The sequence below is a fragment of the Paroedura picta genome, chromosome 8, assembly GCF_049243985.1.
Source record: "Paroedura picta isolate Pp20150507F chromosome 8, Ppicta_v3.0, whole genome shotgun sequence".
NCBI classification, from domain to species: Eukaryota; Metazoa; Chordata; class Lepidosauria; order Squamata; family Gekkonidae; genus Paroedura; species Paroedura picta.
In genome coordinates, this window is record NC_135376.1 from 1427605 (window position 1) to 1442031 (window position 14427).

The window sequence follows — 14427 nt, forward strand, 5'->3', positions numbered from 1 at the left end:
AGGTTCAATCCCCGACCTCTCCACTTGAAAAGGACCAGGCAGAAGGTAACGGGAAGGACCTCAACCACAGACCCCCGGAGGGTCACTGTAGTCTGAGTCAGGCAATACTGATCTGGTTAATTTAAGGCAGATTCATGTCCTCATGTGACCCCCAGAGATAACAGTGCAGGGGCTGAAGAAACACAGCTCACTTTGACATTAATTTTTTTAACTAGGGTATATTCTGTTGACCTCTTAGCATTTGGTTTCCAAGGGATATTGCTGGTGCTGGCTTTATGAAGCTATCAACGCACTTTTGTCTCGGTTAGACGTTACAGAGTCAGGCCACACAGACATGGGCGTTTGTGAGCCTGCAACAGACCACTGGCATATAAATAAAAATAAACAGAATCCCACCCACATAGTCTGAAGAGGCAGCTCTGCAGCTTTGATCAAGCACACCCCCTTGCCCAGCTGCTTGTGCAGCTCCCTGCCATCCTCCTGTAAGAAGTTTGTGCTCAGCTGGGAGCAAGCAAGGACGCCTCCCCAAATCCAGAGGTTCCCCGCCCCCAACGCAAAAAGTGCATCACGCTGATGGCCTGCAGTCCGGCCAAGTGTCACCCCAAGAGCTGAAACTCCTGCCATGCAGCAGCCTCAAGGGTGGCACACAAACACACCACACCGCACACGGATCACGGCCCGCCTACTCACTGCTTCTGCAGCAAGTGCTGGTGCTGCTGCTGCTGCTGCTGCCGGTACGTCTCGATCGTGTGCTGGGGGAGGTACTGCATGAGCTCGAGGGATTCCTTGATCTTCAGCAGCATCTCGTAGGTCTCCCGGCCACGCACCTGGACCAACACGGGGTGGGGGGTGAGAAGGAGTCAGGCAGAGGGACCTGCGTGGGTTGAAAGAGCCACAGAGCAGCCGGGCCTTCCTCACACCCAGGTGCACCAGCTCTGCTCTGCCAGTTCCAGAGTCATGGGCAGGAGTCCAAATGGGAGGGACTGGGTGGTCAGCCATTGGCTGTGACTGGGACCCCCCTCCCTGTCCCTCAAGTCTTGCACTAGGGACTGAAGAATGGACCCATGGTGCAAAGTCAGGGACCACCTAGACCAGGGGTAGTCAAACTGCGGCCCTCCAGATGTCCATGGACTACAATTCCCAGGAGCCCCCTGCCAGCGAATGCTGGCAGGGGGCTCATGGGAATTGTAGTCCATGGACATCTGGAGGGCCGCAGTTTGACTACCCCTGACCTAGACTAAGGTGACCAGATTGTCCCACTTTTGGAGGGACATCTGGGGGCACCTGGCAAATTGTACTTATGTTGAAATTTAAGAAATATATATTACAATACTATTTTTGCATTCTATGCGTTCTATAAAACTTTTTGTTGCTCCATATAGACCAAATTTTTAATCAAGAACCCCCCCCCCCCAGTCAAAGCTGTCCCGCTTTACCAATGTTGAAATCTGGTCACCCTAACCTAGACGCACCCCAGCCCCCTCCCTTGGAACATCCCAGATGGATAGGATTTGGGGAAGAATATGTCCTATCAAACTATTTTATTGTAAATGCTCAACTGGTTTTTAAGCAGCTGCATACTGCTCTGAGACGACTGCGCTGAGAGGAGTGCTTTATTAAAGCACTCAAGCAAAGGTTAGCAAACAAAAAATGAAATAAAGTTTGAGTCCAGCAGGGGCACCTTTAAGGCCAACATAGCATTTATTTTCATCTGCTGGCTCACGAAAGCTTATCCCTTGAATAAAACTTAGCGGTCTTAAAGGTGCCCCTGCTGGACTCACACTTTGTTCTGCTGCTTCGGATCAACATGATGACCTACCTAAAAAAAAAACCCTAAAACGTAATGCAACTATTCATCAAACAGCGCATATAATTATAGGCTTAAAAACAACATACAAAGGTACCATTAAAAAGCCAAATCCAAATCTTCAGCAAAAATGTGAAATTGCACGACCAGTTCCAAAGAATCCCAAGAAAGGCCAGAAAAGTGGACAATAAGCAAAGGACCCGAGAGAGGTTGCTGTATTTATTTACGCATCGTGTCGTGCAGCCAGGAGATGGGAGGACTGCCTGGCCCCAGGCAAGGGACGCTGAGAGTTCGTTTGCCGTTGCCTGCCCCCACATCATGAGGACCCCACGCGCTCCTTGCAGGCCTCCCATCCAAATACTAGTCAGAGTCGACCCTGCTGAGCTTCCGAGAGGGCCCAGCAAGCAAGGGGGAAGGAAGTGAAGCCCCCTCACCGGCAGGTACAAGAGTTCGTCGTCTGGGGTACGCCGTTTCTTGACAGACGTCATCTGGATGCCGTGGGTGCTCTGCCGGAAAGCTGCCGAGAGCAAACACAAAGCAAGCGTCACGTTCCGCTCGGGGCCCCGACTCAGCCACGCGCTCTGCTGAGCCAGCTTGGCAAGGCACGCAGTTAAGAGTTTCCGAACTGGCGTGGGTGCCCTTGACAGAAGGAGGCTGGCAGGGAAGGTGCCCCCAGGACCAAGGGATGCTGCCCAGGCTGTACGGTGAGCCTGTGGCACTGGCAGGAGATCCGCCCCGTGCCCTGCCATCTCCCTCAGGTTTTGTTTTGTTGAGATGTGCTGACAGTGTTCAAAGTAGGGTTGTGTGGTTTGGCCACCTTGGGCTTCAATGACCACCGAGGCGGCCAAACCACGCCGAACCACACAACCCTCGGTGGCAGCCTAGAACCCACCACCGGTAGCCTTTGGATCTAGTAGAATCCTAAAAGATCAAGAGGTTACTGAAGTTAGATTCCAGTCCAGCAAGATTTGTATAAGCTTTTGAGCATCAAAGCCCCCTTTGCAACTTGAGTCCCTCCCTTTGCACCTTCTGACTGGACTCAGAGATCTCTGCACCAACTCATATCTGATGAAGGGAGCTCTGAGTCTTGGAACTTTACACGCCGAAGATCTTGTTGGACTCTAAAGGGCTGCAGGACTGGACTCTGGCCATTCCACTGCAGGTCGACACAGCTACTCCCCAAAACAGACGTTTAAAGGTCGAACCAGACTGTGGATCATCCTCCTAAGCTTTCCACTCTTATGTGAATTATTCAGTAGGGCTTTTCTGCACAGGTAAAAGGGTCACCCTGTACGAAACGGTTTCACAAACTTGCCAGGATAAATGATTAGGCCTACGCTGTGGCAGAAAGTTTACGGTAAGTAAGATCCTTTTAGGTAATTTTGGCACAGTTTAGTGGGCCATGTTAATACTTAAGCCAGGCATCAGCTCTTTCTGGTGGCTCCAGCCCTCTGCATCCTGAGGCACTGTTTTACTGGCTGTCCCCTTTTGTTGACTGTCCTGACTCACTGCTGCATTTGGCCTTGGGTCCCTGAAGGAAAGGGGACCTATAAATAATGCTGATAAATTTAATGGCTTTGCTGCTGCGTCAACTCCAAGACGCTCCGTCCCTCCTGAGTCCAGACAGGTGCCACAAATCAACACCGGAAGACTCTATTGCAGAGGTAGTCAACCTGTGGACCTCCAGATTTGCTGGCAGGGGCTCATGGGAATTGTAGTCCATGGACATCTGGAGGACCACAGGTTGGGGACCACTGCTCTATTGCTTGCGGAATAGAAACATTTGCACAACACTGTAACACGGAAGAGCCCCCCTCTCTCTTTTCTGGCACGGACCGCTCTGTGCTGGGCTGTCCCCAATCCACCTAAAACCTTGAGCGGCATTTGCTTTGGGCTACTTACGGCGCTTTGCTCCATCTCCGTTCTTTGTGCTGTCAGAGACTTGTTGCTTCCGGATACTGTCCTCATCTGCTTTGCGGTCCCTGCCTGGGCAGGCGCAGATCCGAGCCTCGAAACACCGACGCCCCAGGACTTGCCCGCTGGAAGGATCGAGAACACGGAACTTAGTTACGTACTGCACACTGATACAAAGGCTGGCACCAAAATACAGGCACCGCAATATTCAAGGATGAAGCTTTGGTGCGCACGCATGCTCATGTGCATGGACACGAAAGCCTCTACCTTGAATAAAACAGCATTGCCTTAATGGTGCCCCTGGACTCTTCCTGCCCTCAGTTGGCTCTGCTCTCCACCTGCTGAGCCTTCACCATGCAGCCAAGCCTTAAACACAGACGACGCACAGAACTGACCCAAAAACCGACCTCCCCTCCCCTCCCCTGCCCTCCCCTCCCCTCCCCTCCCCTCCCTTCTGCACGATCCCAACTCACTCTCTCGTTTCCAGTGTCACAATGATCAGGATAGGGCGCCGGTTCATGCCCCCCACGCAACTGCTGTTGCACATGAAGTTGTACAACACAGTGGTGAATTCCGTTCCCACCTGGAGGACAAGAAAGGCAGGAGTCATTTGGGGTACGTGGCAAGAAGCACGGGGGGGGGCACAAAGGGAAGCTAACGGGGCCAATGCTCCAGGCAGAACCACCAGAAAAGATTCGGGCTCCTCCTGGCTCTTTGCAAGGTCCTTGCAGGAGGGGCATAGGTACTAGGGGTGTGCAAACAGAACCCAACCAACCCCTCTCCTCCAATGCTTTTAGGTTTGGGTGTATTGAATCTGAAAAATACTGGTAGTCCCAATATTCCCAAATCCCAATGTCAGTATGATATCTGGATTCAGTAAATATTTGGGAATGTCAAATTTTACAGCTCCATTATAACCTGTGGGAACCATTATAGTCAGAGGTCTCCATAAGCTATGATGGAGAACTGATCCAGGAATACCTGGGGGTACTTTTTGAGGGAGAAGGATAACATTTACAACAGGGCTGCTGGTGACTTCCCTTTAAAAAATCCTCCAGCTTTTAAAGGATTGGACCAGAGGGTCCACAAAGACAGTACCCCTAATCTTCAAGCAGCGGCTGGACAGATCCTTCTCCTGGGTGCTTGAGGCTGACCCTGCATGGCCCCTTCCCACTCTAGGATTCTAGGAGTCTAGTTCAGCAGTGGAAGGGGCTGCCTAAGGAGATGGGGAGCTCCCCCTCACTGGGGGTCTCCAAGCAGCGGCTGGACAGATCCTTCTCCTGGATGCTTGAGGCTGATCCTGCACTGAGCAGGGGGTGGACTAGATGGCCTGCATGGCCCCTTCCCACTCTAGGATTCTAGGAGTCTAGTTCAGCAGAGGAAGGGGCTGCCTAAGGAGGTGGGGAGCTCCCCCTCACTGGCCGTCTTGAAGCAGCGGCTGGACAGATCCTTCTCCTGGATGCTGGAGGCTGATCCTGCACTGAGCAGGGGGTGGGACTAGATGGCCTGCATGGCCCCTTCCCATTCTAGGATTCTAGGAGTCTAGTTCAGCAGTGGAAGGGGCTGCATAAGGAGGTGGGGAGCTCCCCCTCACTGGCCGTCTTCAAGCAGCGGCTGGACAGATCCTTCTCCTGGATGCTTGAGGCTGATCCTGCACTGAGCAGGGGGTGGGACTAGATGGCCTGCATGGCCCCTTCCCACTCTAGGATTCTAGGAGTCTAGTTCAGCAGAGGAAGGGGCTGCCTAAGGAGGTGGGGAGCTCCCCCTCACTGGCCGTCTTCAAGCAAAGGCTGGATACACACTTTTCTTGGATGCTTTAGGATGCTCTGGGCTGATCCTGCGTTGAGCAGGGGGTTGGACTAGATGGCCTGTGTGGCCCCTTCCAACTCTGGGATTCTGTGATCTCAGTCCCTTTCCTAAGCACCCCGAACACAGAGGGGTTTGCCTTTTGCAGGGCGGTGGGTTGATGCTGCCATTGGGCTCTCCTGCACGGCCCTGAGATCCTTCCCCCTCTCAGCAAGCTCAGACTCCGTCAGCCTACAAAGTTGGGGTTTTCTCAGCTTGGAGTGGGAACATCGATCATGTTCCCCGCTTTGTCATCTCTTCTCTAAACCCCAAAGTCTCTTGAGCCTTTTCTGCTGGGGAAGGGCTCCCAGCCCCTCGCCCTCTTGGTTGCCTCCTCGGCTCTTTTCCCAGCCCAGCCAGGTCCTTTGGCAGAGACGGGGCCCTGAACGGGACAATTAATAGCTAAAATAGTATATATTTTTCAGGTATTTTTTCAGTTTGGATTAGTCAAATGCACATCCATAATGCGTACATACATATATATACATGTGTGCCACACACACACGAAGCTGCCTTCTATTCAATCAGGCCATCGGTCCCCCTGGGTTAGTCCTGCTAATTCAGACTGGCTGGATCTCCTGTGAGATTACGTGTCCACTTGACCCTTTTAATTGGAGATGTCAGGGACTGACCCTGAGACCTTCTGCCTGCAAAGCACAGGCTCTACCCCTGAGCCCCCGCACCAAGGCCCAATTCAGAGAGATCCCCCAGTCTCCAAAACATGGTTTGGAAATCTAGTCGCTTCCAGTTGCTGCACGAACCACCTCCTCACGGGCAAGCTGCATCCTCTCCTTCCCTATTCGGCTCTAAGCACCTTTCTGAGTTGGGCCCAAGTCAAGGTTGGCAGTCAAAACTAGCCCAAATCAGAAGCGCTTCCGAAACCATGGCTTTCCATCCTGGTTTGGGGACAACACAGTTTAGCACTAACCATTCTGAACCCTGACCAATGCAATAGGAGATCTATGGGGACAGAAACCATGGACGAGAGAGGAGGGGGTTCTAGGCCAGGGAAGGCCGAACTGGGGCTCTCTAGATGTCCAGGGGCGACAATTCCCATGAGCTCATCTCAGATTTGGCAACCTTTCTCCGCACTGCCCATGGCCTTTTGTTCCCTCTTTTGTCCCGAACTGCTATCCAGTAGAAAAAGCCCTGTAGGAGCCTCTCTCGGGCTCTGCACCCAGCTCATGGGGTCATCTGCTCCACTGCCCAGGTGGCTGCAGGGACCAGCCCTCTAGCCCCAAGCGCCTGGTTCCCCTTGACATGAGACACAGAGGCCGGACAGCCAAGTCACCTGTGGGGGTTCGTAGGGGACGAGGACGCTTTGTCTCCCAGTGATGGGGTCCTCCACGTACTGGGCGTGGCTATTGCCTTCAACTCTGATCAGGTGACTGGGAGGAGCTATTTGACCTGCGGAAGCAGAAGAGGAAAAGGGTTGGTCTTCGGCATAGAATTATTGTTGCGCGCACCTTGCTCTTTTCCAACCCCACTGTGAAGAAAGGAGCAAAATCTTCCCTCTGAGTTTTAAAAGATCCCCCCCCCCTCAGGCAGAGAGCATGTGTGTGTATGGGGGGGGGCAGTTCAATTGCTTCCCAGACCTACCTGAGCCCCCTTTGGTACACATGCTGACTGGTCTAGACAAAAGGATGGTCCCGCTCACCCTCCCCAAGAAATAGCAATGACTAGTCGTTCTGTTGGCGTCAAAAGCTGGTGGAAGATAACGAAAGGGGGCTTCCGTGCTCAGAGGCGCTGGGACACCAGAGGGGCAAGCACAGGAAAGGCCCTTGAGGGCAACTGGCTGGCCACAGAGCGGAAGAAGGGGCTGGACCGGGAGGCGCAGCAGGGGGGCTTTCAGGATCCAAGAGTTCCAATCCAAAGTTGCAGACCACTTTGGAATCCTGATTCACAGAGCAGCTATAAACCACGGTTTGCCAATGTGGACCAGGGTTGTGCGCACCAGTGGTCACTGAAGCCTGAAGCAGCCAGCTGGCCCCTTCAGGCTTCAGCGATCGCCAAAACAGCTGACATGCGCCAGGGCGCACAACCCTAATGTCGACGCCTCAAGAAAAGTGGCATTAATCAGACCACAAAATGTGCCTGAGAGCGCCTACAGCAGGGGTAGTCAAACTGCGGCCCTCCAGATGTCCATGGACTACAATTCCCAGGAGCCCCCTGCCAGCGAATGCTGGCAGGGGCTCCTGGGAATTGTAGTCCATGGACATCTGGAGGGCCACCGTTTGACTACCCCTGGCCTACAGCTTCTCCAAGGCTGGCTGGGAAATGCAGCCGGTCATAACCCCCCAGCCATGTCCAGCCTTGGTGGCGCACGGGCCAGTTTTTCAGACTGACTGACCGAGAGCAGCCAACCCCGGACAAAGAGCGAAAGGTTTGGGGCCGCTGCCCGGCTGTCCATCCGTCTCACCCTCGTTGAACTCTCGGCTGAGTTCGTGGTTGGGGCACCGTTTCACCACCTCTGTGACGTGCTCGGCTTTCTTGTACACGGGCATGGCGCGGATGACGGCCCCCTGCGGCGGGGGGGTCATCACCTTGATCTGGATGGGGCACGTCTTGGCGATCTGGCAGTACAGCTTCTTCAGTTCGGTGGAGTACTGCGGGAAGAGAAGGAGCGCTGCGTCAAAGGACGGCCGCCGGACAGGTGGGTCCTCCAAGGGGAAGGTGTTTGAATTGAACTCTGGAGACCCTACAGTGGGACATCATGGCGGGGGTCCTCTCTTCATGTTCTCTGTTCAGACGTCCCCCAGCCTTTTGAAAGCCCACAAGCACCTTTGGAATTCAGACCCAGGATCAGTGGGAACAGCCACAAAATGGCCGCCACTGAAAGAAGAGCCAGCCACAAAATGGCGGCCACTGAACGAAGAGCCAGCCACAAAATGGCCACCACTGAAAGAAGAGCCAGCCACAAAATGGCCGCCACTGAAAGAAGAGCCAGCCACAAAATGGCCGCCACCGCTCGCCTTCACTCATCCAGCTAAGATTCTTGAGCTGGGGTGGCAGCTGCTGCCACAGGGACATTTTTAAACATCTGGACAGCCAATCAAACTCCCAGTGGCCAATCAGACACCCTGCTGGACAGAAGCCCCACCCACTTTCCAAAAACCCTTAGTGGGCACCCATGCCACCCTGGGGACCCCTGTCCTGACTGAAGTGGCATAATTACTGGGGCTGGTGGGGTGGATTTCAGGAGACCATAAACAGGCATGGGGGGGGGGTTGGGGGGCAAAGGTTTATAAGCCAGACTAGAGTTCAGCCTTCCTGGGCTTTGGAAGATCTATAACCAGGGCCCTAAAATGTGCTCAGCAGTTTGCACCTTGGCCCACGGACAGAGTCTTGCCATAGAAGTGGGCCTCTGGGCACACCATGGTTTTCCCATACAGAGTCAAGATCACAGAACTGGAGGGGACCTCCAGGGTCCTCTCGTCCAACACCCTGCACAACGTCCCTGGAATGTGGGGAAGGGCCACATGTCTCCCACCACTGCAAACAACGTTGGTCTCCCGTGCTCCTGCGCATCATTTGCTCTACACCGTCCCTGCCCTGGGATCTGCGGGGAGTAAAAATCTGCCCCCTTCCAAGATTGCACATGGGGCTCTGGGACAAGAGGAAGGGGAAAGCCACCCGGGACTGCCGAAGGAGGAAAAGGCCAGATCTCTGCCCTTCCTTCTGTCCCAGACATTGACTCGTTCTTCCCTTAGAGGGGATCCCCCCCCCCCCACTGCCCCATTCACCGAACTTGCTGACATTCTCCAGCTCCTGAAAAGGTTGCCTGAGGAGAACCCAGAGCTGCAGGCTGGAGCATTCCTGAACAAGCTTCTGGGAGCACATTTGCAAGGCTTCGTTCAAAAGGACCAGAAACTAGGAAGAAGGCATCTAACTCCGTGGACTTCATGGACCACTTTTCCTGAATTTCCTGGTCAACGGGAACGGCCACGCTGGAGAGACCTCCGGGGACATCATCTCAGTGGGGATCCACACTGTTCTACACACCATCTAAGAGCTCTCTGTCCACCAGCAGCTAAGAGCCCAACAAGGTTTTCGAAAGCCAAATCCCCCACCCTGAAAACCTGGTCGGCCCCTCAGGTGCTGCCAGACTGCTCGAGTCCCGTCCTCCAGGAAGGGAAGGGTTTCCAAAGAAAAGACAGCACACGCGTTGTCTGTTTGCTCAACCAAGTCCCCGTAAGCACGTCTGCTCCTGGGCTCCAGACCAACTGCTCAAACAAAGGATCGGCAGGAACGCACATGTTCCTGGAGCGGAGTTGCCCATCGCATCCTGCCCGGACAATGAGCGCTTGGCAGGGGAGCCAGGCAGGTGGGTGGCAATGTGGCACTGGGAGGGATTAGGGGAGGAGGCGCGAGAGGGAGGGAGGGAGGGAGGAAAGGCTGGAGGGGTGGAACGGGTGTGAAACCGCCGATCGGGAACGTTCAAAGAACAGAACGTGAAAAATAAATACAGAAAAGAATGACCAACTCCTCTGGGGCTTTCGGGCCCACCACGCAAGGGGCACCTTCCCCCGCCCGCCCCGCCCGTGCCCGGGGGATTTTCGGTCAGGGCAGCCACCGAGTCCTCTTCAACAAGGGACAATGTCGGATTGTGCAACCTTTTCTTTTTTTGCGCCCGCAGGCGAAGGATTATGCACACAAAGGATTTACACAGCCTGCGGAAACGGGAGCGTGCCAGGCAATTTGGGGGGGAAAAGAGAAAGAGCGAGAGAATGCCAAATTGCAACACAGAAAGCAAACAGCACCGTCCTCGGGAAAGGCTCCCTGCGAAGGATTCGGCTCCTGGAAGAAGAATCCTCATGAGACCACTCTCTCCCTTGCAGAGAAAACCGCTCACAAAACTCCACGGTGGGAATTGCATTGAGCGTAACACTGACACAGCGAGGGAATTTGGGACCCCACAGAAACTGGGACCACTCACCCAGTTCCCAGTTTGCCACAGTTGAGGGCTCCCACTAGGGTTGCCAACCTCCAGATGTGAAAGGTCAGTTTCCTGGTTTGGAAGAGGGACTCAATGGCATTACGCACTGCTAAGTCTCTTCCCCGGATCCTCTCCCCAAGTCTCCAGAAATTTTCCAGCCTGGAACGGACAACCTCACTCCCACCTTCACCACTGGGAAATTAGGACTATCCCATTACAATCAAGCGACTGGGTTTTATATGTGGGGTGTAAAACCCTCAGTTCACAGGGCCCCCTGGCTTGGATATTTGACGGCAGAGTCCATGGAAGGCGCAATCTGGAGGGGGCTTTGGCCTAACATCTGCAGCGTCCCCTACAAGCTCACACTCCAAGGCAGACATGACCTCTAGGGGCACTAATCTCATAGAATCATAGAGTTGGAAGGGGCCATACAGGCCATCTAGTCCAACCCCCTGCTCAACGCAGGATCAGCCCTAAGCATCCTAAAGCATCCAAGAAAAGTGTGTATCCAACCTTTGCTTGAAGACTGCCCGTGAGGGGGAGCTCACCACCTCCTTAGGCAGCCTATTCCACTGCTGAACTACTCTGACTGTGAAAAACTTTTTCCTGATATCTAGCCTATATCGTTGTACTTGTAGTTTAAACCCATTACTGCGTGTCCTCTCCTCTGCAGCCAGCAGAAACAGCATCCTGCCCTCCTCCAAGTGACAACCTTTCAAATACTTAAAGAGGGCTATCATGTCCCCTCTCAACCTCCTTTTCTCCAGGCTGAACATTCCCAAGTCCCTCAACCTATCTTCATAGGGCTTGGTCCCTTGGCCCCAGATCATCTTCGTCGCTCTCCTCTGTACCCTTTCAATTTTATCTACGTCCTTCTTGAAGTGAGGCCTCCAGAACTGCACACAGTACTCCAAGTGTGGGGATCCATCATAATTCCAGAAGGCCCCTCCTTCCCCAAAATGCATCCTCCCCCGCCCCACCCCAATCTCCCGGAATTTAGAATCCTAGAGTTGGAAGGGACCCCCTGGGTCATCTAGTCCAACCCCCTGCACTATGCAGGACACTCACAGCCCTATCGCTCATCCACTGTCACCTGACACCGCTTTTTCCCATCCCAACACTAAGGTCAAGGAGCAGCCACGGTCCATTTAAGGTCTAGGTCAATCCGTCCACCCAGAACTCGATGCTGGACAGTCGGGGTGGGGGTGAATGACGCATTCTTGCCAGTCACTCTGTGGGTACTTTAGCCGGAGCTGCCTAGGGATGCCAGCCTCTGCTATTGCATCTCCTGCCAGCGGAGATCAGTTCCTCTGGAGAAAAGGGCCACTTTGGAGGGTGGACTGTGGCATTGTCCCACGCCAAGGGACCTCCCCTAGAATCATGGAGTTGGAAGGCTCCTCCAGGGTCATCTAGTCCAACCCCTTGCACAATGGGGGAAACTCACAACTCCCCGAACCCTGCCTTATTCAACCCCCCCCCCATCTCCAGGAATTTCCAAACCCAGAGTTGGCATCTCTCACCTGCCACTGCCATTTTACACCCCCCCCCAAGCAGCTGGGGGGGGGAGGGGCACATTACAGGCACATTTTTGTCTCTGCCAAGTATGATTCAGAGGCTCCCAGGGCCTCACTAATGCCGCCCTGCCCTGGGGGGAGGCAGTGAGAATGTCTCCGGGGGAGGAGGGGAGCCGGTCTAGGAATAACACCCAAGCCCGGCGTTCTTGGAGGGAGGGGGACCAAGAAATTGTTCTCGGTGGAGGGCTCGGGACCCCTGCGTCAGGCCCAAACGAACAGGCTTCCCAGAACTGCGGGCGTTCAGGAATAAGATGGTGTACAAGAACCCGGGGGGGGGGGAGGAGAGGGGCAGCGTTCTGGTGCCAACTGCCCCGCCCTCTCCACCTGCCCAGGTAGACAGGCTGTATTACATCCTCTTGGCATTCCAGGTGGTAATTCGGCCTCATTCTGCGCACACCCATGCTCGCTGGGCATCAGTTCACACCTGCCTGGTTTCTCAACCAAGTAGACCCCCCCCTTCCAGTGACCCTCCCCACCTCCTTGAGGGGCAGCAACAGAAGTTCCCGCGGCCCCCACGTACAGCTTTTTAGAGCAAGACTCCCTACAAAACCCTCTTCTCAGAGCGAAGCCAAGTTTGGGATAAAAAGACGACACCTGGAAGGTGGATTTTGCTGGGATTTAATTAATGCCTTTTAACATTTGCTGTTTTGCTGTTTTTAATTTCGCAAGCTGCCTGGGAGCAAGTTCCTGGAGAGGGGGCATGAAAAGTTTCTAATTAAATCTCAAAGAAACCCCTGAGCAAAACAAAAGCCAAGTCCACGGCTGTCTTGGAGGAGGAAGGGGGGGGGGCAGCAACTGGTCCCAAGCTGACGTCTGCTCCGGCCACTTCTGGAGGGTCTTCCTTAGAGGGGACCCCCCCCTCCAGGACAGGACTAGTTTGCTTCTAAGGAAAGAGATGGATGTTCAAGAACTATGTTCTTCTTTTCCAAGGGCAGACAGGCTGGGTACATTTGGGGGACCACTCAGTGTGCCCCATTTTACTGACACAGGTTTGGGAAACCCATGGAGATTGGGGGATGGGGGATGGAGAGTGTGCTGTTTGGGGAGGGGAGAGACCTCAGCAGGTCCACATGCTACAGAGTCCAGGCTCCGATGAAGGCGTTTTCCCTGGGGAAAGTGACCTTGATCCCCTGGAGAGCAATCTTCGGAGGCTGGCAACCCGATCTATGCAAGACAATCACAAGATGCCATAGTCCCATTGTATACGGCACTGGTCAGACCACACCTGGAGTACTGTGTGCAGTTCTGGAGGCCTCACTTCAAGAAGGACGTAGATAAAATTGAAAGGGTACAGAGGAGAGCGACGAGGATGATCTGGGGCCAAGGGACCAAGCCCTATGAAGATAGGTTGAGGGACTTGGGAATGTTCAGCCTGGAGAAAAGGAGGTTGAGAGGGGACATGATAGCCCTCTTTAAGTATTTGAAAGGTTGTCACTTGGAGGAGGGCAGGATGCTGTTTCTGTTGGCTGCAGAGGAGAGGACACGCAGTAATGGGTTTAAACTACAAGAACAACGATATAGGCTAGATATCAGGAAAACGTTTTTCTCAGTCAGAGTCGTTCAGCAGTGGAATAGGCTGCCTAAGGAGGTGGTGAGCTCCCCCTCACTGGCAGTCTTCAAGCAAAGGTTGGATACACACTTTTCTTGGATGCTTTAGGATGCTTAGGGCTGATCCTGCGTTGAGCAGGGGGTTGGACTAGATGGCCTGCATGGCCCCTTCCAACTCTATGATTCTATGATTCTAAGACCCAGCCATCAGGGAGGGAGAAGACGACGCCTGGGAAACACAACTCATCCTGCGCACCCCGTGGATGTGGCCTCTTGGGATCCGGGGTTGTCCAGCCACGTGCGCATTCCTGAATGCAGACAATGATGAGGAATGCCAACAAGAGTTGCGCAGCGCATGGTGCTCTGAAGAGCATCGTCAACAGAATGACTCATCTGTGTCCCAAGGAGCTTGCAACCCGGATGCACCAGCTGGGTGCCATGGTTAAGAGCGGCGGCAGCGGCGGCCTCTAATCTGAAGAGCTGTGTTTGAGTCCTCACTCCTCCTCCAGATGCAGCCAGCTGGGGAACCTAGAGCTAGTCACAGTCATGTTAGAGCTGTTCTCACACAGAAGCTCTCTCAGAGCTCTCTCAGCTCCCCCTACCTCACAGGAGGTCTGTTGTGGAGAGAGAACGGGAAGGCCATGGGACTGTTGGGCAGTGAAAAGCAGAATATAAAACCCAACTCTTCTTCTAAACAGACGTAAAGGAAGACTACAGTAAGGGTGAAACCCTCCAGGTAGGGCCTAAAGACCTCTTGGAGTTACCAGTCATCTCCTGACCACAGAGATCCGTTCCCCTGGGGA

At 54.0% G+C, this 14427-nt stretch overlaps 1 protein-coding gene across 6 annotated transcripts in view; it reads right to left on the minus strand.

Moving 5' to 3' along the window:
• Positions 1-14427, minus strand: part of TP63 (tumor protein p63) — a 117912-nt gene that overhangs the window by 12094 nt on the left and 91391 nt on the right. For all 6 annotated transcript variants that reach the window (XM_077348010.1, XM_077348011.1, XM_077348012.1 and 3 more), the window contains 6 exons: positions 7986-8172; positions 6858-6973; positions 4195-4304; positions 3710-3846; positions 2242-2324; positions 691-827 (listed from right to left, as the gene is read on the minus strand). In XM_077348010.1, the coding sequence (XP_077204125.1) occupies positions 691-827; positions 2242-2324; positions 3710-3846; positions 4195-4304; positions 6858-6973; positions 7986-8172 (770 nt within the window). The remainder of the gene's footprint in view (positions 1-690; positions 828-2241; positions 2325-3709; positions 3847-4194; positions 4305-6857; positions 6974-7985; positions 8173-14427) is intronic.